Source organism: Camarhynchus parvulus, chromosome 1, assembly GCF_901933205.1.
Source record: "Camarhynchus parvulus chromosome 1, STF_HiC, whole genome shotgun sequence".
NCBI classification, from domain to species: Eukaryota; Metazoa; Chordata; class Aves; order Passeriformes; family Thraupidae; genus Camarhynchus; species Camarhynchus parvulus.
This window is the reverse complement of record NC_044571.1, coordinates 50,684,671-50,708,290: the sequence shown is the minus strand read 5'-3', so window position 1 is coordinate 50,708,290 and position 23,620 is coordinate 50,684,671. Positions and strand designations below refer to the sequence as shown.

The 23,620-nt window shown below is 34.3% G+C and overlaps 1 protein-coding gene across 3 annotated transcripts in view; it reads left to right on the top strand.

Annotated features, from left to right (window-relative positions):
• PIBF1 (progesterone immunomodulatory binding factor 1) overlaps positions 1 to 23,350 on the top strand; it is a 107,538-nt gene extending 84,188 nt beyond the window's left edge. For all 3 annotated transcript variants that reach the window (XM_030961303.1, XM_030961312.1, XM_030961295.1), the window contains exons 16-18: positions 1,281 to 1,365; positions 19,364 to 19,540; positions 21,847 to 23,350. In XM_030961303.1, coding sequence (XP_030817163.1) covers positions 1,281 to 1,365; positions 19,364 to 19,540; positions 21,847 to 21,903 — 319 coding nt within the window. In that variant the 3' untranslated portion in view covers positions 21,904 to 23,350. The remainder of the gene's footprint in view (positions 1 to 1,280; positions 1,366 to 19,363; positions 19,541 to 21,846) is intronic.
• Positions 23,351 to 23,620: the final 270 nt, after the last annotated feature.

Below are 23,620 nucleotides of genomic sequence, written 5' to 3'. Positions count from 1 at the left end.
AAAGGATACATTTTTTTTTCCTGAGAATTAATGAATGCCTAGAAGGAATTGACAGTCGTAATTTACAATACAGAGCTTGTAAGGAACTGCCAGAAAATCTCTGGGGCAAAGGATGATGTTGCTTATTTGAAATGAGCGGATGATACACGGCCAATTAAAGATTGATTTATTTTGTTGATCATTTCTGGATCAAATATTGGAAATATTAAATAATTTGTGTTTGCAACATATGTAATTGCTCCATTTATAAAATTTTAATATATTTGCTTTTGAACTCCTGACCTGTTTGCAGTATTACATATTTGCATTCCATGTGCAGAATTGCATTTTTCATAGTTCTTGATTTATGTTACAGTTTATCTTGTACAACGTATTTTGTTAAGTCATGTTAATGGCATATATAACATGTCTTCCAAGAAAATCTCTGTGGCTGTTTTAACAAAATAGATTATATACTGGTATATGCATGCATTAGTCTAAAATTTAATGTTAGAAACTGATGCTGGGGCTAAATAGGAAAATACATTTAATTATTATAGAACTGCTGCCTGGAATCACAATGTGTATGCTAAACATTTCAAATGTTCATGTGCTATAACTGAAGACAAAGAATGATTAAACATTACCTTCTGCTATAAAGGCATGCCTTCAATGCTAAATCAGTTTTCATACTCACTTCATAGGACAAGCTTGATCCCATACATTATCCTGGAATAAAAATATTTAAAATAACAAAAATATGTTTACCATTTTTGCAGAAACTACACAGCTAAAGGGAGAAGAGCTGTATGTTTTTCTTCCTTGTATTTGCTATTTTCAGAATTCTAAATAAAGTACCATAGAGACTTCATACTCTTTATACTACTGTGCTACTGCTAGTGACTAATACAACAAAGAAATCCACATTTTGATATGGAAGTGTAGGTATAAGGAGACTTACTTTGCTTATAAAATAATCTCATTTTGCCTAGAAGAAACCAAGAAATTATAAAAGAAGATTCTAATCATTTAAATTACCCTTCAGAGAAAAAATAAGGCATTTTATGAAGGCTTTGAATAGTTTTTCTGTTTGACTAAAATAAGAAGTTGTGCGTACATTTGGGCACATTTATAAAAATTTCAGTGCTTGAACATAGAGAAGGATCATTTGATACAATTACTTGAGCAGATTTTTATTGTTGCCAGTATTTAGCTTTAGAAAATGCATGTTTCAGCCAGAACACAAGATTAAAAGAGATTATCTGTTGCTATTACTGCATTTCCTATCCTCTTTTTACCAGTCTTTTAAATAAAGAAAAGACAGCTTTGCTGCGTGTCAAGAATCAAATGGCAGCAGATTTGGAGAGACTTCTAAATGACCGTGAGGTAATCTTCCTTTTTTAGCATTGTTACCATAAGTGCACTTTTTTGCTACTGGCTCTTAGACCATGGAGAAAAAAATTGTTTACTTGGGTTTGATTTGTTGGGGTTTTCTTGTCTGTGTTGTTTTCAGCAACACAGGTGACCGTGGCTGTCAGGTACTGGGGAGGGTCTCAGTTGTACTCTCAGTTGTTAAATTCTCTCTGATGATTTATTGTCTCTGTTCTTTTTTTTTTTTTTGCCTTGAACAGTGTTTGGCAATTGCAAGCATTTAACAAAATCTAGATAAACACAGTGAAATTGATACACATGTAATCTGCAAGGTCTACATTTGCCACAGTATGCTTCAGGGATCTCTGTACTCCCCAATCCTTCCAGCCAAACATTGGACCAAAGCGCTGTTCAATTCATTTCCCATACACTCTTTTGAATCCCTTTTCAACTCCAAAATAGGGGTTAGGGAGAGGAAACAAGACAATAGTTACACAGATTTCCGAGAATAGTCGAGGTACTTTTTTGTGTACTTACCTGAGTTTCATCTGAGCAAGAATCAGTGTGCTACTGGACTGGATTATGCTCTCAGATCTAAAAGTATGCAAAATTGTGCCATTTAAGGAACCCTAAAGGCTCTTGTCAAGATTTTTATTTGAACAATCTTAAGAGATTAATATGTCATGGTATAGGAGAGAAAATCTGCAGATTAAATGTCTGAAATAAAGGATGAAAATAAATGAAGTTTACTGCAGGACTCTGAGAATATGAACAATACCACAGAATTTTCTGACACTAAAGAGTACTGAAGATATAAAACCAAAAGCTGACCTAAGCAGCTATTAACTCTTCTCCCAGAGCTGCTGAATGATTTGGCAAAGATTTGCAGAAAAAAATACAACATTGACAAATCAGGAATGAGGAAAAACAGTGCAAATTATAGGTACAGAGTGATGGGACCTCGCTACCCACTTACTTGTTCAGAAAGTGGTTGTAGAGGCATATCAGTAGTTCTCTGACAACATCTTTCTTTTCTCTTACCAGTAAGAGAAAGATGGAGAGATTCCTTTAAAGGAAGCTACAACTCCCCTAAATTATCCTCTCAGAGTTCAGATTATCACTCAGTTTAAAACATTATTTTCACAGAAAACTGACTATCCGCCTCCTGAAGTCTCATTCCACCTCTAAAATTGTTTTCCTTCATCTCCTTTTCATACTATTCATCGCATTTCCTTCTTAGATAGTAAACCAAAATCCATGCCATTAATTGGTCCAAACTAGTTTGTCTCTCCCAGGCACTTAAAAAACTCCTTTTTTTTAGAACCAAAACAAAACAGTTTCACTGGCAGCTGAATCCAAGTGAACCTCAACTTAAATGAAAACTACTAATTCTGTTTGCTGAGTTCCAAACCAAACTAATCTATGATTTAAACATTTCTAGATAGTTTATAAACCTTACCATTATATTAATGCTTTATCATATCCTTATATTAATGATATGAAAAATACTCTGAGGAAACATGATGTAATTGTATAAACATGTAGTGTTTTTTCCAATATTATAGGTCCTTGGCCTACTTTCAAATTAATTTCTTTCAAAATTTCCTGTTCCTACTCTTTCTTTCCCAACCAGGGGTGCTGCCAACTAGTTATGCTTACAAAGCAATCACACTTGGGTCCCTACTTTTAGTAGTGTCAAATCAATGAGGATGCATTGCAGCTGATTAAAAGCAGTAGAAAGTGATAAAAGAAAAATTTTGCCATGTTTTCTAAGAAAACTATAACATTTCTAACTTAAAGCTATGCAACATTTTTTACATCCAAACTACATTAGCCCCTGTAAGTACCCTCATAAACTATTCCTGATATGCAGCAGTTTGCTTCTTTGTGTCATTTCACCATTCCAAATTTTAAACTATGTCAAACAATCAAGGAAGGCTGGCAGAGGAAGGCTTGATTGGAAAAGAAAAGCAAATACTTGAGTCTGAAACAGACTTCTTCGATGATTCTCATACCCTGAATGTTAAGATAATTGATTAAATATTTCCAAAATTAGTACTGTTTTCTGAAATTTCTTTTTACATCTATTAAAAATAGGACATACTAGTCAAACTGGTTTTGTCAAACAGTGATAATGTTTTTTAAAGATACCTCTGCAGAAAAGAATATGAATAAAAAATATGAAAAAGGAACATTAGAAATTGCATGTTTGAGGGAAGAACACTATGAAATGCCAGTACAACACACAAAAAAAATCTCCTGAGAAACAAAATAGTAGTTAAAATTGTTTCAGGAAAATGTTGGAAAAGAACAGGTAGCTTTTGTGTTTGTGTGTAATTTTAACTTTTGTCAATTCTGTTTATTCCTAATGCAGCCTTTTATTTTTTACTTCTAATGCAAACTTCTTCCAGTAGTTTTACACTTCATGAATTTCTCTAAAAGGCAGTTATCTCATGTATTGAAATCTTTGTACAGGATAGTGAGTTAGTCTTTGACTATACTTCTTTGCCATCTTAATAAAAGATTTAAATTTGCAGTAACATCACAATTTTTCAGTAATTATCCTTGCTGACAGAAATAAAGAATACAAATTTTCTTGCGTCAGGTTAGTAAAGGGTTAACTGCATTTAAACAGATTGCAATTTTAAATGAAACTGACAGGCAACCTGTAAATACAGATCCATACACTTCGAAAAAAAAAGATGAATTATGTGTTTATGTGTTTGGTACGTGCTATCATGTAACAGGGTTACTATCAGCCTTGTTCAGTCATTGCACATACTAAACTGTCATGTCTTGTTAGGAATTACCTTGTTGCTCTCATGTTTGCAAGTAGAAACATTAGAATTCTTGAATAGATAAACCTAAGATATTCATAGTTAAGATAAAATGAAGTTTAAGTATGTTAAAAGTAACTGCTAAAAGTACAAGCAAAATGCCAAAATGATCTTAATGCTGTCTTCCAGCAACGTGTTTCAATAGGTGCACAGCTTTGACTTCAGGTATTCCAGCCTGTGTGGTCTCAGACTGTATTAACTCTTTTTAATGGAATGTTAGAGTCTCAGGGGTTGGAAGGTTTTTTAATTTTTATCTCTTTGTGATATCAGCTACATTCATAATGCTGCTTTGGAAACTATTATAGCATTTTATACACTTTTTAAATAAAGAACTTACATTCATGATTAATCTCTTTTCACAGATTTTAATTTTAGAAGAAGAAAGTTGAAAGTTATACTTTGAATCTTGGAAGAATTTCTGTAGGATTCTTATATGAGCTCTTTTATTACAGGAAAAAATTACCCTAAATGTTAATGTCATAAAATAGTTCATTATTTCAAATTATATAGACGTCTAATTTGATGATGAATCTTATATTTTGTTGTGGGACATCAAAGTGAAAAATAGTTATTTGATTATGTAAAGCCTTAAAAGCTTCTATCCACCTATGAAGGAGACCAGAGGAAGGTTGGGGTTTTATTCAGACTCTATTCTTGGCCTAAATTCTGAATTGTTTCTTGGCCTGCTTCTTCCTTTTCTGTCTGAATTAATTAGTAAATTAATGTGGAAAACAGTTCAATCTAGTTTTTCATTTAGATCACTGAGAATCAGCTGGTAAGATAAAATTTCTTTCATTCTTCATGTTGTTAAATGCATACTTCCCTATTTGAGGGAGTTCCCTATTGAGGGAGTTCAATGGCATTATCATGAATGAGCAATATCTAGGATGATGTTGAGGTCATGTTGGAGGTTCATAATAAAGCCTTCCCAGTGCCCCTTGTTTTCTCTGAGCTCTCAGAAGGGTCTGGAGTGCATGTATTCTGATGCCATTTGTACACCCCTTAGTGCAAGACAGCAAGTTAATGCAGCCATATTTTTCAGTTGATTTTAAAATATTTTCTATGTTTTGTCAAGGTATTATTATTTAATTGTTTTTCTAGATCCATCAGAAAAGCATAAAACATTGGAGGAACAATGTGGTCTCCCATTAATAATCTTCCAGTAAATAGTGTGGGGTTTTTTAAAAAGGGATATTTCAGATCTCCAGTTTGGTTTTTTTTTGCATTATTCTTTGTAGAGTCCGTTCTCATTTTAATCAGCTGAACTTCACGCTGTTGACACTCTTAACTCGAATAACCGAACCGCACCAACACCAACTTGTAGTTTTGATTCTTCCACTAACTAATTAACTGCATGTCCTGGCCCCATCTTTGGAACTTACTGCCCACGTGTCTTTGTATAGTCAGGGAAGAACGAGTAAGAAAGGTGTTCCTTCAAAGAATACATCCAGATGAAATTATGCATCATGCCTGAGTTGACCCAATAGCTATAACACTACCTTACCCCTTTGCTCCTGATTCTCTTTCTCTGTCCTCCTGTTCCACCAGCTCTGACACACTTCTAATGCTCCAGTGGGACCATTCAAATCACTAAAGAGAAACCTAACCTGGTAAAAAAAACAAACCTACAAAAGTGTATTGCTGTCTGTTAAGTTGCAGTTTGAATGATCTTTGGAAAGAGTCCAACAAAGAAAAAAAACAAGTAAAAATATTTATATGTCAATATTACTTACCTGTGATAAAGAGGGCATTTTGTGTCCAAAACTGTGTGGAATACCAGCTTCTGTGCCATCCTTTATCTGCATCCAAATGTTATTCCTTTGTGCATATAACGGGCATCTATAACTTAAAGGCACTGAAAATGCAGTTCTCTGTTAGGTGCTAAAGTTAAGTGGGATGAATCCACTCAATCTTTTTGGTGAAGCTCTTGATACATGATTCCTTTTATCTAGTTTGTTGGTTTGGTTTTTTTTCTTTCCAACAGTCGGTCTTTGGCTAAAAGAAATATTTACCATGATCTCTGTGATCCTGGCAATTCCATTGCCTTTCATGCTTGATGCAGTTGTTAGCATTTGTAACATCAGAAGCGCAATTCTAGACTTTATCCATTGGCTTTCAAACTTCAGATGAAAACTTGGAAGGGCAGTCTGTCAGCACTCAGATGTTTGGCAAGAAGTTTTAGTAATAATTTCCTGAGGTTACATTTAAGAGGTTATAAATTTGCTATGCTTTGATGTATAGCATTGTACTATTTCTTCAGAAATTTAAGATGCAGATGTGTCATAACAAAGAAAACTAATAATGTGCACAATTAAATCTATTTTAGCTTTTCCAATTCAAACAGTGTAGAAACTGAGTTCTAAAATCTTGAAAATTAACTAGCTGGGGTTTATATTTTTAATGTGAAGTTCATACTCCACTGGGGTTTGAGGGAAAAAAAAGCAGAGCAAGTTGAATAAATGGAGTTCTTTTTATGTTTCAAATAGAAATACTGTAGGAGATCTTAAAAAAGAGACAGTGGTGTAAGAGACACCAATAGAAGACTTTTAATAGGTGTTCCTTCGAATCCTAAGATCAGTTTTTGTTTGTATGAATATAAAGGACTTCATTTACACTATTTTTAACTGCTTGAAATCACCAGTATGTGTTGTGGTCTGGCAATGCAGTAATTTTTAACCTAAAAAAGTAAAACTAATACTATGAAATCATTGTCATAAGAAATAGAAGGATAACATTTATTACATAAATGCTGCAAATTCAGGCTGTTTACAATAACCATTAATTTCCTGCAATGCAATTGTTTATGCAGACATGATTCATTATCAGCCCATGAATATTATACACCAGGTAAGAAGATATGACAACCTGCTGATATTTTGTCTGCTTTACACATCTGTGCACTCACCCTACATTAGCAGCTGTGCATACAAGTGATAGAATGTAAACTTGCTGAACTAGTCACCTGCCTTATTGACACATTCATGTGTTACTGTGCCAGAGCTCTTCAAGTGAAGTTAGCAACCAGAAACCAGGCTCTGGCTGTCTGCTAGGGGACAAAGTAGAAAACATGTAGTAGTTTAAATAAACCTGGTTGATATCAATCAGTTAAATGGCTACAGACACATGGAGTTTGATTGCTATTTGTTTACTTAAATCCACTTAGCTTATGTCAGGAAATTGTTGTGTCACTCAAATTGAGTGTTAAATCTGTCTAAATATGTGTACCTGAATTGGTAGGAATCTTCAGCTAGATCGGGTTAAAATTTATATTGGTTAACCATTGCAAGCTCTTATTCTATTTAAAACATATTAAAAAATAAAAATTTCTTAGTGAGCTTGTTCTTGCTGAAAATAGTCTACCAGGTTAATATTAAAATGCTAATTGCCTGAGCGCCTGTTATGTTGAACTTACTTTCCAGTTGGCAGGTGAGGAGCATTCCACATATGATGTTTAACTCACCATTTATGAGTAAACCTAATGCATTTCCTTTAACACCGTGTTACTCTTTCTCCTTCCCAGGTTTTCACAGTTTCTTATTAATATGTCAGAATAATCCTGTTTATTAACTGAATATTTCTGTGTTCTTCACCACTGTAGCTGAACACCTGTCTCACAAAGCAGAAAACTATTACTATCCCTGTTTTGCAGAAGCAATAATCAAACGGTGTTTTGTCCAAAACTCCCCCATTTGTGGAAGAGGTTAAGAGTTCATGTGTCCTAATGCAGTATCTTACTCCCAGCCAGCTTTTGTTTCTTACATGTCTCAGTTCAAAAGCCTGAAAAGAAAATCTCCTTAGTGTTTATTTTTCCTAACTAGAAACAAATTAACTCTTTTCTCTAAGTCATCTTCTTATATAGGAACTGATTGCATTTTGGAAGCAGTTTCAGAAACAATTACATTTTCTCTTCGTATCATTCTGAGAATTTGCATTCATTTTTTAATCAATGTCTCCTGAAAAAGGCCACTTTCCAATGTCCTGCCAGTCTCTTAAAGATTAAATCTTGAAAACTAAAAATGTGAATTTTAAAATGTTTTTATTTAATCTGTAGGATGGATATTTTGTATTTTTTATATAATATTTTCTGGGAGAAAAAAAAAGATAAATTTCACAACAGGCCAGAGGTCTTATGTGAGTGAGATTAAAGGTCTAGCTTATTTTGTTCTAGGAAACAGAGGATGTGGTGGGATGCAAGAAAAGGAGATCAGCATAAGGCAATATTGTGTAGCATAAGTTAAGAACAGAAAATAGTTATTTCATTATCTTCAAAATGTTAAAATCTGATTTATTTTTTAGTTTTTGATAAATGGTTGCCAAATGCATTTTCCAAGTGTGTTTAAGATTGGAGAGAGTCCATATGACCAAGAGGAGAAACAGTTACTAATTAGTCATATTAGGATAGGCATAGTTTGTGAAGGGCTCTAAGTGTTTTTTTAGAGCGTCTATAAATGATCACGCTAAGGTTTCCAAGGATTTACATAAATGCTTACGAATGTTAGATTTGAAACATGGCCACATGAATTTCAGGATTCCATGACATTGTTCCAAAATTTTAATGTTGACAGTGTTTGAGAATCCAGTAGCCTCTGTTCTTGCATTCCTCTTATGTCAGTATCCTGCACAAAATCCTGGTACTTCTCAATAGTTATCCTGGTTTTTTGCCCAAAAGAGTGAAAGAAAAGTCAGATTTTTTTTTCCCCTCTTTTGTGGAAATGCACGGGGTCCTGAAGTATCTCTGCTTTACCTTACTTTGACCATTCCACTCTATATTACCAGTTTGTCCTTCTTACTTTTGTGTTGCCTTTGCAGACTACCCCTAACTGCTAAATTCTCTGTGCCCAGATTTTAATTCCATCTCAGCAGTGACCTTGAGAATTCCAGATGAGTTTTCAGCATTTCATTATTAGTCATACTTTAAAGTCTGGCTAATACTATCCTTAGCTGTAATTAAGTTATGCTGAAGAAGATTGACTAGGAATAACCTAGGACAGAAAGCCAATATGTTGGATTTAGGAACCTGGAGAGTAGCAACAGCTGCCATCTGCAAAAAAACAGAGGTGGAGGGAAGTTCAGACGCTCATAAAAAGCTTTGGAGTCGTAAGGGGGAGGGCAGTACGTGTTTAATCAGGGATGGAAGCTTAGTGGATAAAAGGAGAAAACTGCTTTGTTGGGGAGAGGGGAAGGAAGGGGTATCTGCAGGGGTTGGGAAGACACGAATGAAAAGATGTGATTGGTAACAGGTGCCTTCAAACAATCTCAATCTCTGCCTATTCCCCCTCTTTTCTGTGTAAAAAGATTGTACACGATAATGTCAAAATTATTTGTGTTTCTAAAGTGAGCGACTTCCTGCTCATCTATGTGCTGCAACTTGTTTTATATTAAAAAAAATGCTGATGTACAATGCTTAGCTCTCTTTTTAAATGTTAAGCCACAGAGTAATTATCATTTTTCTTATGCTACGTTTATGTTCCAAGATTCTAGTTTCTATTAATGTTCTGCATGTTTTCTAAGTAGATTACAGGAACATTTCTGCATCACAAGTAAGCCCTGGAGCTATTCTCAGCTTTAAGCTTGGAGAAACAAAGTGACATTTACATAGCTAAACGAGTGTAGAGAAGCTTCTGGCTTATTTTTTACAAAGAAAAATATGCTCCTAAGCAGTAGTTCTCATCTTTTTGTTATCTATTTTGTTGCCATCAAGCTTTAATAAACAGTGAATTCCAAATAGCAGTGAATTTAGGAAGAGGAAGGACTTAGAACTGATTCTTTTGTTTAAGCTGTATTATTCAGAATGTGTTACTATCTTTCATATATATTGCAAGAATTATCTTTCTATTCACAGTGGTATACAGTAAGCAGTTGTGTTTCATAGGAGGTTTCATAGGCAAAATGCAACATATATATGGATTATGCGATGGAATTGGCATGTGTATTTTAAATTATATGGTTTTGAGAGCTAGAATCGATTAAAGGGATAAACTTTCAAACACGAAATTGTTGATTGTTGATTAATCTGAAATTGTTCCGATTTTCTCAACATGTATCCCATGTTATATTCTTTTTTTCCTGGATTGACTATGTATATTTCTGTCTCATTCTACTGCATATCCAGCTGTGTAAAAATTTTACTTTTGTACATTTCATGGTAGCATTTGACTATTACCAAGTGGAAAGTGAATTTAAATACTGTAAGAAATAGCAAAGACAGGGAGAATTAAACTAGAATATTACCATTTCAGAAAATACAGTAACTTCTACATAATAATGTATGAAAATAAGGCTGTTTTAGCACATTAGCATGTTTGCATACATTTCCTGTTAGGTGAACTTAAGAAAGCATACTTTTTATTAAATGTTGAGTAAATGAATACCACAATGGCTCAGCTAAAAAAAAAAAGTACTTGGAGAATTAGTCCTAGTTACAATTACAAATATATTTCTGATCCTCAATGCAAAAGTGAAAAAAATTTAACAATTTGACATGTTAGTTCTGAATTATGAGACAAATTATTTCCTCTTTTTGTTAATAAGTTAGAAAGATTAAACTGTTAAGAACAAATTTAAGATACAGCTGAAATCGGCAGAGATTTTTATGTACCTAAAAAGACAGAAGCTGTTCTCTGCAGTGACTGGGACATTTTATTGTTGCCACAGTTCTAATATGTTCACCTTATAAAACTGGTAGTAGTTTGTAGAACCATATAGTCACAGATCTGTCAGTTCATTTTAAGGTTTTTATATGCACTGGGATATAGAGAACTAGTGAATTAAGTGTAGTGCAGAGAAGTTATCAACATCCTGCATATGGTCTGGCATCTTTCCACCACCCAGTTATCAGCTTCATTTGTTTGATCAGGACATTTCATACTGTCTTCCAGTTTCCAGCTTTACAGTGTGTATCCATATGCCTTAGATGACCATATGTGCAATTCTCACACTGAAATTCTTGCTGACTTCTTGTATTTCCAGTACAGCTGCAATTAGGATGCAACTATGTCAAGTACACTCTGCCTTACTTGAAGGATTGAACAATGACTTGTGATATTTTATTGATTTCATAGGCAGTTGTTAAAATCTTCTTTGAGCTCTGTTATGGATGTAGATTCTACTTCTGATAGGCAAAAGCTCAAGGAGTTCTAGTGTTGAAGCTGAGTTTGCACCAGTTGTGCCACTGCTTCCTATCCATCTGCAGGCTTAAGGGAATGGACTGGCTGACCATTTGCTTCATTTTGCTGTCATGTCAAAATGGCACTTCTGCAATGTCTTTCTCCTGTTTGACAACCTGTCATCATTAATGTTACTGTCTAGTGTTGTGAATCCGTGCTAATGGTGTTGATCTTTTTTCCACTTCCAGCCAAAAAAGGGAACTGATAATTCATTCCAGGTTATAGCCCACCTTCTGCAGTATGTCTCTAGCAGAAATAAAACCCCTGAAGGACAGTTATAAAATAGTTGTTTGTGTGAATTGTCAGCACTTCTGAAGAGGAGACGTTGTAGGTACTACTTTTGCTTAAGAGTCTCATTCCTTGATAATGACACATATGTCTCCTTTCTCTAGTGCACTCCAAAGTTTGAGTACCATACTCAAACTTCAAAGTGCTGTATGCAAGTCATTGCATATGTTGAAAGGTTTAACCAGGTTTTGTTTCAGTCATCTAGTCTGTTGTTGTGCAGAAATATGTTTATGCTAAGAATCCATACGGTGAGCTTTGTTTGTTTACCTCCATTTTAACTGGTGAATTCCAGTGCTGTCAAAGGTACTGCTGGTGTAAAGATTATCTGAGAAGTCGCAAGTGACAAAGTGGCAGAGATGGATCTTGCCTAATATAAAAAATATATCATGTCGATATCTGCACCTGAAAATCATCTAGGGATTTGCAGTCAGAAGAAAGAAACAGGTACTATTGTGGCGTGATTTACCATAATCTCATTTAAAATAAGCAAAATTAATATTACTTTTGAATTTCTCACCAACAGCAATATAAAGGGATCAGACAAGCTAGTTTGCCTAGATTTAAACATTATAACTGAAGATATCTAAAGATGCATGTGAGGAAATCCAACCAAGTATCCAGTCACATGCTCCAAAGCCAAACTTTAGTCAGAGTTGTCACATGTTCCAAAGCCACATTGCAATCAGAGTTCTCACAAAGATCCCTGTCCACCTTAGTATTAGCAATTAAATGATACAACTTTATTTCAATGTACCTTTACTTTCACAAAAGTTACAGTAGAAGTCTAAGAGGGATCCAAGTAAGGAATTGCACAGGACTTCGTAGAGGGCAATATCCTTAGTATTTTCTCTACCATCACCTGATGTGCCCATTAATCTTGAACCTAGTGAACACCTTGAGAGTCAGCTGTGACAATGGTTCCTTCTGAACCACCCTGCCCTGCCTTTTTTCAGATTAAGATAATTTTCCCTCAAGAAGGAGATATAGGAAGTATAAAACTTTATTTTTTTCTCTGAATCCTCTCTTGAACATTTGTATATTGAATATGAACTTTTCATTCTTCAGAGATAGAGAAATCATTCCAGAATATGCTCTTTACAGAACACTACCAAATGAGTATAACATTCTTAAATGCTGGTTTAAGTTTCTCAAATCAAGGTTCTTTAACAAACCTGTAGCTTCAATTTCTGAACTCTGTTTTTCCCTGTGCAGACTTGTTTGAAGACTACAATAGCTGAGTAACTAAGAGGAAACATGCAGGTGAAGACAGATTGTGCTGACTTGCCATGAACATGTTTTTCATGCCAGTATGGCTATCTTCCCTCACTTGTATGTTCCAATATATTTCTTGGTTTTATTGTTAATGTTATTTTAGAAGTTAATGCAGCCATAATAGTCACCAGGCTGCTACATTCCAAGCTACTATTTGGCTTCCACATTGAGAAGAGTCCAGTCTCTGGTCTCAAGTTGTGGTGCACTAAAAGTCTTTTTGTGAAGCAGTTTTTTGTTCAATCCCTTCCATGCGTGGGGGGTGTACAATCAAACTCCAGACTGGATACATATTTTATTTTGAGTTGTAGTTTAACCACGTGGAGACCATATGGCAGTTAAACTGAAGAATATCAGCTTTCCAAAGGAGGTCCTGACCATACATACTTTGCTCTCACAGTACAGGAGACTTAAGGATTGGGGGTGAGAATACACATCTAAAATTGTCGCGTTAGTGCTTGACTCACAAATTTTGAAATACCTTAACTTTTGATCAGTGTCCCTAAGGGAGGAGACCTCTAGTTTTATCCCTCTTTCATCTGATTTTTCTGATTTTGACAGTGAAATTGGTTTTCTGTGCTATTCTTTTATGCTGTGTTCTTCTCTGGGAACACTTGTCAGTCATCAAAATTCAGTGGTTCTGCCAGAACCTGATAAATTTTCTAGGGCAGAAATCTCTTGTTCAGCTTCCACAATATGAGTTCTCTGCTTCAAAATAGAGTTATAATCCAAGGTGAAGTTTGCAATTGAAAATTCCTAAATTCTATAGCAGAGCTAGAAGTAGAATGCCTCTTGCCATGATAAAGGTTCAGTTAACTGGACATTCTATTATCAGGGTCACTTTTGCTTTAGAGGACGTTTACGTGAGTGCAGTAACCATGAGCTTTACTGCATGAGGAAAGAGTCAGATGGATCTGACACCCACTGGTTGCTGCTATGATTTTAGTGATATGAAAAAGCCATTCAATTTACCATTAGAATGAGCTACCTTGAGACCACACAGGTATGTATCTCTTCCTACTGAGGAGTTCCAACTGTTTGGTTTTATCTACATAACACTACTTTTCAGGGTCATTGTATGGAGATTATTTGAGGTGCAAGACTTCCCTGCCATAAGAACCTAAGTATTGACATGTATGTGATTGATTCCTGTTAGCCAGTTACTTTTTCTTGAGACTGTTATTTTGGATCTGCTTCTAGAGCATGATAGATCGATGGATAGATGGATGGATGGATGGATGGATGGATGGATGGATAGATAGATAGATAGATAGATAGATAGATAGATAGATAGATAGATAGATAGATAGATAGATAGATAGATAGGCAGACAGATATGTCTCATTAGCTGCTTGTATAAATTTACATAGTTATTATAACTATATATACACATATATAATGTTAAGTGCTATTGCAAGTTTTTGAGTGCACACAGAGGATTCTTTCTTCCTTTGATTATAGTTACCTGACAGAGACAGAAAGAAAAAAAAAATTATGCTGTTGACAATTCACTGGAAAAAATGAAATTACTATCTTGATACTATACTTGATTACAATGTTTAATGTAGGTATTTCTTTCACATACTTCATCAGTTACATGATAAATTAGCACCTTTTTATACCTCAGTCATTTCCCACAAGACAGTTCATTTTCATTTTGCTTTGAAGATGTAAGTCATTATTTTGTTACAGTACCTAATAATCTGTTAATTTTGAATTAGGAACACATAAGCTGCTCTTTTGGTACATGTATGTTTGAGCATGTATCAAGGACATCGAAACCAATGTTAATAGAATTCCCTTTATAGTATCTGTAATTTGAAATATATATTTTATTCTATAAGGTTCCATGCCTTATTTTTGCATTTGCTTATCTTCTAGTTGCGTTACTAGTTGAAGGAATCAAATTTTATCCTTTGTATTCCAAAACTGACCATTTTCCTAGGTCCTATTTTAATTATCCATAATAGACAGGTAAAATCTATTTTAAATAAACTACAGCTTATTTTTACTTTTAATTTAAGCTCAGACATCATTTGAAAGTCTCTGAATTTTCTGAAGTATGACTAGGTAATACCCTTTTTTACTTTACTTTTTAAAAATTACTTACACGTCTTCCGTTTGGTTCTTTTAACGCTATTTTAAAGGCTGATGATTTTTAGTTAGTTCCTCAACACTACTGTTTAGCCTAATAAATTAGCACGGTAGAATTTGGGAAATATGCCAAGCTAGAAGACATTTTAATTAATGGACACTGTGGAAAAGACTGCTGTCTATCCCTTTTCTGTACATTAAGAAAGAGTCATAGAAACTTAAGTTGGAAAAGACCTCTGAGATCATTGAGTCCAACCTTTATATCTCCTCCGCTTGTATATTGGCACACAAAATTGCTTTTGCTATTTTTAACTAAGGTTGTTGGACATACCTTACCAAAAATAAATGGAAATGAGCAAGTAGTTTCTTCTGATACTATTTACAATGCAATACATGTTACCTTACTTCACCTCCTGCTACATCACTCCCAGTGTTCTCAGTCCATTCATTCTAATCAGTTACTTTGAATTCCAACTCCTTTTCTGGTTATGTATACAGAATTTTCAAGTATTCTTTTATAGTTCAAGCAATCTTTACTAAATATGAATTAATATCCATAAGTGGAATAGAGGATGTTAGATTGTCCTAAAGTATGAATCTCAGTATGTTTTGGAAAACTTACCAAGTAGATAATCTGTGGTGTGAAAGCTTGTTCTAAAAACACAGTTTCTTTTGAGAAAATAATTTGATACTTCAAATCTGTGTGCAAGGGGAACTATGATTGCACTGGCTCTTCACGATGAAAGTTGTTTCAGGCAAAGTAGAAGCCTGAGAAAAGTAAATGATAAGGAGAGTGAGGTGAGAAATGGATTCAGCTTATCACAACTAAATTTAGGTATCAAAATGAAGGTGTCTGTGGTGAGGTCTCTTTCTGTGCTTTATAGTTAACAGCAGCCTAATCAGCAAGACTAATGTTACAACACCAATAGTGTCCCACTTCTGAATGGAGTCATTTTCCAATCTACATTGCCCGTAATGGAAAACTAGATTCTTAGCTCATGGTTAGATACTTATGTTTAGATACAGCAATTTAGGTGTTCTAAGTTCAAGTGAAATCCCAATTAATGTGTCACAGTGCTCATTACTTTGATTTTTGGGACTTGTGCTGGTACACAGAGCAACATCCTTAACAAAAATTCATCAGGTAGCTGTGGGCAGACTTTCAAAATATTTAATAATATAGTCCTGATACTTGTTTGTATGGATGACACTAATTGTATGTAAGCACTGTTTTTGTGCCAGCTGCACAGGTTACTTTTTTCCTTGTGTCATCTTAACCCACTGGTTTTTGCCAACTGCATTGTTTTCCATGTGTCTGCACTGCCACGTCCCCACAGAATGTTGCGTAAGCAGTGAGTGGGTGCTTGTGTTCCCGTGGTTTGTGACAGTGAGACCAGAGGTGTAAAGCCAACCCAGGGAGGAGTTGGGTGAACTCACTCAGAGGTGTTGGTACTCATAATCCTCCCAAGAAGGATTTCTGTGTGGCTGTCCAAAGCCAAACCCCTCAACCCTGGAAGCCTTAAAACGTGACACGTATCTTGCGTAGCATGGCTTATATGTCCAGGAGCCATCATGGCAAAGACCAAATACTTCCCCAGAGAAATTGGGAAATGCAGAGCTTTAGCAATACTGTTTTCTACAGTGCACTGAGTAACTGAAGGGGATATTGTAAGTAAACAATTTGCACAGCTCTGCCTGGACACAGAAACATGGACTTGACACAGTAAGATGTAGAAGAATTTTAATCATCCCTTTCTCTTCACATCATCCTTTACTTAGCTTATCCTGAAACTAGTACATGTCCTTCTCCACAAAAAATTCTTACCATCTCCTTTGAACCCTCTACCTGTTTTCCCCTTCTTTCAGAAGGTCTTGTTCCCACTGGAACAAGTTCACATATTTCAGAGCTCCTTTTTCCTTGCTAGCTTTCTAGATAACTTGCTGGATTTTAAGATTGGAAAATAATACTTATAGAATCAAGGTAACATGCCAGGTACTCATGACTGTTTGAAACTTAAAAGTGAAGTTAAGAATTAAGATTGTGTTCAGGAACACAGAAATCTGAAGAGATGGCTAAAATTACTGCAGTTCAAGACAGAGTTTTGTTTTCAGTTTTTCCTTTGTTGGATACAGCAAATCTCTTGCAAATATGTTGTGGCAATTTTCTTTTCTTGTTTAGCAGTACACATACCAGTAATTCTGTTAGATTCAGTGTTTCTTGTGCTATTTATTTTGCCAAGTGTCTTAAGGTCTTTCTTACTAAATGAGGAGGGGGTTTAGAACAAATATTAAGACAACCTTAGCTAAATCCTCCTGATAAATTTGGCTGTGATGCCAAAATAGCTTCTTTGTTGTGGACTAATTTTTCATCCCCACTCCCTGTCATTCTTTCCTATAGCTTCACATTAGAGAATCCTCCTGTCACAAGGGAAGCTTGTGTGAGAGCTGACTCTCCAGAGCCTATTCCAAGTCTGAAAACAGACAGTGCTGTCAAGTACAGGACAGATTCTATTAAGTAGAGAAGACTTTAAACTGCGAAGTGGATCTTGACACAAGAGAATTTGACCCTACACATACAAGTTGCAACTCTGTTTCTGAAATAAATCTGTGTGACAGTTTTTGAGTTTTGCCTTGTTCAAACGTGTAACTATTTGGTCCACAGAATAACACAGTTTAAGTATAGGAACACCATTTGCTAATGTCAAAACATTGTTTATGTACAATTTAATCTCCTGTGATGGTGTATTTATTTGCTGTATACTTGCTTGAGTTATTTTCATCAAGAAATTCTGTCTATGTGTTGCTTTGGCAACATCTTTGCAGAGTTTACAACTTTGAAAAACATGTTGGCATCAGCTATGCAGTCCTTTTAAACAGCTGCTCTGCAGTCATGCTGTTTCAACATGCCACCACACATGGCTGAATTATGCAAATAGTTAATATTAAATGACTGAGATACAAGAACAATTTGTACACTTGATAAAGCTGGTCTGTGGAGTGTAACTTCCATTCATGTAACTCAGTTAGTGTTCGACAATTTAAAGGCTTCAGCATGTTTCTTTTGACTTTGTTTCTTGTATTAAAGGCAGCAGTGAACAGAGAGAAGGTATATGGCAGGAGTATTTTAAAAGGCTGATGGTGTTTTTTTAACTCATTACTAATAATTCAATGAAAATAGAATGTACATCAATGTAATTTTCTAGCAGGTATTAAATAGGTAAGATTTAACAAATATTTGTCATTCAGCTATTACCCTTTTCTGATTGAGAGATGAGACAGAATGTTAATTATATCTAAGGCTAATACAGTAACAGTGTTGCTTATTGAAGACAACACTATTTGTAAAAAGCAAGCAAACAAAAACATTAATGTTTTAAAACATGTAAAATTGTCTTAAAATTTACATTGAAGGGCTTTTCTCCTGATCTTGCTGTTCTAATTCTACAGTAATGAATGCTCTAAATAATACTACTAATAGTAATAATAACAATTAATTTATATTAATTATTTCTCCTTCTCTTTACATGCTGTAACTTATTTTATAGTAATCATACCTGTTACATGGGGGGGAGGGGGAACATTAGGAGGTAGGTGTGGCAAAACATGACAAAAGAAGATGTCCAGTTAAAGTCAGAAAATGCTATGTTTTTTCCTTTATCACTCTACTGTACATTTTGAATAATCTGTTTTGTTCAGATTTAAGTATTAAGGAAAGATTACATTTTTAATTCAAATTGTTTTTAAAGCAAACTACTAGGATATCCAAAAAAAGGCTGCATTTCTATATATTCTCGTTCCTTTTTCCACACTGGAACTTTCATTTTTCACAAAACTTATTTTCCATTCTGATCCAATTTTTACTGTACATCCTCTAAAGGTTCTTCATTTATTTTTCTTTTCCAATCTGGCTATAAAGAAATAGGATTATAAAGAAATAGTAATGTATTTATAATTTTCTGTGCAAGACCTAGTGCTCAAAAGTACAAGTTGCCACAGTCATTCAAATTAGATTTGTACAGTCCCGCAGCCTGAAAAAATAAATGCAAAAGAATTCTTTTATGTGGAATGGAAGTCAAAGTTAAAAGAGATAATGTGCTTCGTACTGCACAGTAAATGTTCTCTTTTACAGCCTTTAAGCAAGACAAAATTTGAGTTGTATAAATCCTCTGTGCCTATTTTATTTTCTTACTTTGCTAGGGTTTAAGTAGTAATCTTATTAATTATAGCAAGTATATATTCTTTTTTACATTTACTGATCTATGTTTGGTGAATATAAATTTATTATTAACAAATAAACATTTATAGGTTCAAATGTAATTTAACTGAATAACTTAGCATTGCTCTTTTGTGGTTTTATAGGAATTAGCCACAATGAAGCAGATTATTTTTACTCTACATGGTAAAGGCTGTGAACAAAATCTACCTCGGTCTCGTATTGATGTAAAAAGTGCAACTGGAAAACAATCAATCCCTTTGGTAAAACTGCTGCCAGAACATGAAGAAGAAAATATATTTACACCTAAGCCAACATTATTTGTAAGTACTGTGATAAGAGTAAGTGCTAAAATTTCTGATGGTTCTCCTCACTTTTTAAAAGAAAAATGTGGATTCATCATTCAGGGAGATGTGTAATTAATTCAGCTCTTTATCGAAAGAGTCAGTGTCAAGGAGAAAAATTAGAGTTTTTGATGTTTTTTAATGATTTAGTTACTTCCAATATCTTAAGTTCACAGCAAACCAGGTCTTTAAAAAAAATACCATTGTTGTATTTGCAACACTGAGTGGCTAGCAAGATTTTAATAGTTGTAGGGATTCACAGACCATGTATACTAATTTAAATCTACCATGATTGTGTGTAAGTGGACTTTGTGCATATCTATATTAAGAACCAGGAGTGAGGAAACAGGTGTACTTCTGCATACTTAAATTGATGTCTATTGATATGTATGTTCTTATGTATCTAAATATATATAAAAAGCAGAACACCAGTATTGATATCACTTCTGTTGCTAAGGAAGCCTGATGTTATAAAATCCGTATAAAACCCTGTTTTATTCCTTCACAAACTAAAACCTTGGCTTTTAATATTTGAATTGGCCCACTTCAGATTTAGTGCCTCTGGTATTGGAAAGCTTCCTGAAAATGGTTTAGAAGTTTCTGACTATGACTATGTCTGAACTAATAGATTCAAGACAGCCAAGTTGAAATGCTGAATCACAAAGCAAGTCATTACTCTTATTTACAAACTTCATAATGCTACCTTTCTCTGGGGCGAGCTGGGTGTATCCACACTGCATAGCATATGTTCTGATTTGGTCCAAAGAGAACTCTTTTTTCTTTTTTTTTCTTTTTTTTTCTTATTTTGTTGATTTGTTGTTGTAGTTGTTTTTTGGGTTTTTTTTTTTTGTTTTGTTTTGTTTTGTTTTGTTTTTTCCTGGTAGAGACTTTAACATACAGTGTCTTAAATGATATGAGGTTTGTAGTGTAGCACAGCATGTACTGGGAGTATAACACAAAAAGTAGGAAACAGTAGCATCTCTAGGACCTGATGTGAGGACATTGGGGGATTTTAGGAGTTCAAATTTTGCCTGAATAGCATTATTAGACTAAACACAGGCTTATCCAGTGCTGTTTCATCCATAGTCCTTTTGGTAGTGCTAAATCATACTGCCCAAACTTTGTTTTTGATGGAGCTATTCAGTGATCCGAAACATAAGCAGACAGTTTGTGTAAATGATCTGGGGTTTCCTTGCATAATCTGTCCTGTCTTACTTAGGGATATAGAAACTGTGTAGGAATCCAGAAAAACTGCTTCTACGTTAAGAAATTGTAACCAATTTCTCTGTGAAAAACTCTAGCCTGTGCAGACTTAGGAGTAGGGAACTGAAAACGGGCAGATGTCACAGGTTTTCTTCTTAGCTAGGAAAAGAAATCTGTAGTCTTGTGAAAATCCTGCCAGTTTAGGTCAATTTCCAGAATTCTAAAAGCTTGCACAAATAGACCAAATTTGTTTTTGTAACTGAAGTTTTCAAAAATAATAAAGTAGATTTTTAAATGAAATTATTTTTAAGTTTTGGAAGAAAGAATGAATAGAGAGCAGTCAGAAAAGGGAACTAGAAAGGAATAAGTGTAGGGACAACAGACTGAGACAGTGCTCACTAACTCAAGAGATTATACCGAACCCTGAAAGTAGAATAGTCCTTACCTTGTTCCACCTCCAATTGATTTGTTCTATTTCTATTAAAATTTAAACTATTTTATTTTATACAAACCACCACTGAATTTGCCACAAGCAATCCTGACTGTGTAGCAGTAACTCATAGGATTATGAAGGCAAGGAAAAGTTGCTCACAGATAATTCTCTTCAACTAAAATACCTTGTACGGCGTTAGAAAACCTCTGTATTCTTTTATTTTCAATTAAATTTTTTAAGAACTATATTTCTGCATAAAATGTTGGTCAGTTTCAGCACACCCAAGATCTCTTTTCTAAGATCTATTCCTTTCTTAGCTGGAAAACACAGATGATGTTATTTCAAATGAAACCTATTTATGGCACAGTTGATGCTTGTTTTCATTGTGACAGATATTTTTTAAAAAATTATTTAATTTTCACCATAAAATCTGCTTTTTATAACCTGGAAATTGGGGGGTTTTAATCCTGGTATGTTGTAATAGTAACTTTAAATGTGTAGTTTTGGTTTTGATATTTGCATTTAAGCAAAGAACTCAACTTTGAACTACATAGGAAGGACAGAGACTTGTGTAGATTGTTTAAATTGTGTAGATTGCATGTTTTTCTTCTGTTCACTGTCTCACAAATAAATGTTCTTTCTTTTACAGACAAATAAAGAGGTACCTGTGTGGTACAAGAAACTGAAGAAGAAAACCTCAGCATAGCATTTTTCAAAAATTATTCAAAATAATCCTTTGGGGAGCTTTTCTTTAAAGAAAGTTATTTTCACCATAGTGATGCTCATTTTACTGTAAAAGCAAACAACTGTTTTGGTTTTAACTGTTTCTTTTTTGACTGTCAAATAATCTTATGCTTCATAAAATAATTTCTAGATCTCTCGTGTGAATAAAATCTGTGAAAATGATACGTGCAATAATTTTGCTAACATTTATTTGAATTTTAAAAGATAAATAAACACTAGTGTGTTGTGCAAGTTATAATCTGGGCAGTTAAAGGATGTGTTACTCAGGGTGCTCAAATTAATGCATGTTTCAGCCTTTTTATATTGTTTTTCCTGGACCCTGTGTTGCATGCCACATTCCTCACAACTATTCTGACTAATGGAAATTTTCAAAATATACATGCATTAGTATTGTATTTTCTATAAAGGAAATTCATGTCAGCTGGAAACAAAATTTCTTACTGGCCTTAATTTATAGTTCATCACTTGATGTCATTTGTATAACCAAACAGGCATTAAAAATACTTTAAAGAAGCAATAAAATACATCCTTATTATCAGCACTGATACTTAATGGGCTGTAGTGCAGTTACATCAATGTAATAATAAAAATAGAACCATGATGGGTGAGGACTGTAGTGTGTAATAGGGAAATGGATAACTTACCATATTTAATTGTATGAAAATAAGCCCCACAGTCCAAGAACACATTCTACTTGTTTATTCCACTCCACCATCTATTCTAATTATACAAAAGTTCTCTAATTTTTCAGAGCATTCTTGACTGCATAAGGTACGTTTCTATGTGTAACATAAATACAGATCTTTCAAGTACTGCATACTGAAAATATTGCTCAGATTTAATTTAAGAGAAAGCTCCTTCTTCTTAGTGCCTTTTTCCTTGACAATATCTCTTAAATTGTTAATGTTTTCTAACCTGGACATAAACAATAATTATTTACTATATAATACTGAGCTATATCAAGTTATGATTCCCAGATACAGTTTTCTTCATTTTCCAAACAGTTGAAGCACAGTAATACCTCCTCTGCTCCAGGAAAGCTTCAGTTTCCTTTTTTTTTTCATTTTCTTCTTCTGAAAGACCAAGGTAAAAATGCTGGCAATTGCACATCACAGGCTTAAAATTATCATTCTGTGAGTGAGGTAGGCCAACTGTGTAGACAGAGGTGATAATCTTTTATTAGACTAACTGCTGTTCACTGGGGAAAAAAATCACAAAAACTTTTGGCCTCACAAACCTTCAGTACAGTCACTTCTGAATAAAGTTTCCGGAAGTCTAGGTTTTATCTAACATATATTTTTATGTGACTAGAATCCTTAACTCTTATTTCCTATAAAACAGTTCCCATATGCAGATACTAATTTTGTCAATTGTAATAGATACTTTATATGATTCAGTCCCTAAATGAACTTCCTATACTATTCTGTTTGTCTGTTATCAGTGAATAATTAATAAATTGTATTATCTAGAAGGACTGTGAGCTATTTTAGGCAAGATACTAGTTGGAATCTTAAGTATTTCCAGTTTTTTTTCCTATGGTGTGTTTATAGACAAATTGGTGAGATACAGACTGTAAGATGGGTGACACACCTACCTGAACAAAACATGATCAACAATGCCATGTCCTGCTGGAATAGTGTCATCCCTTGGCAAGTTCACAGGCAATACCAGATTTGAGG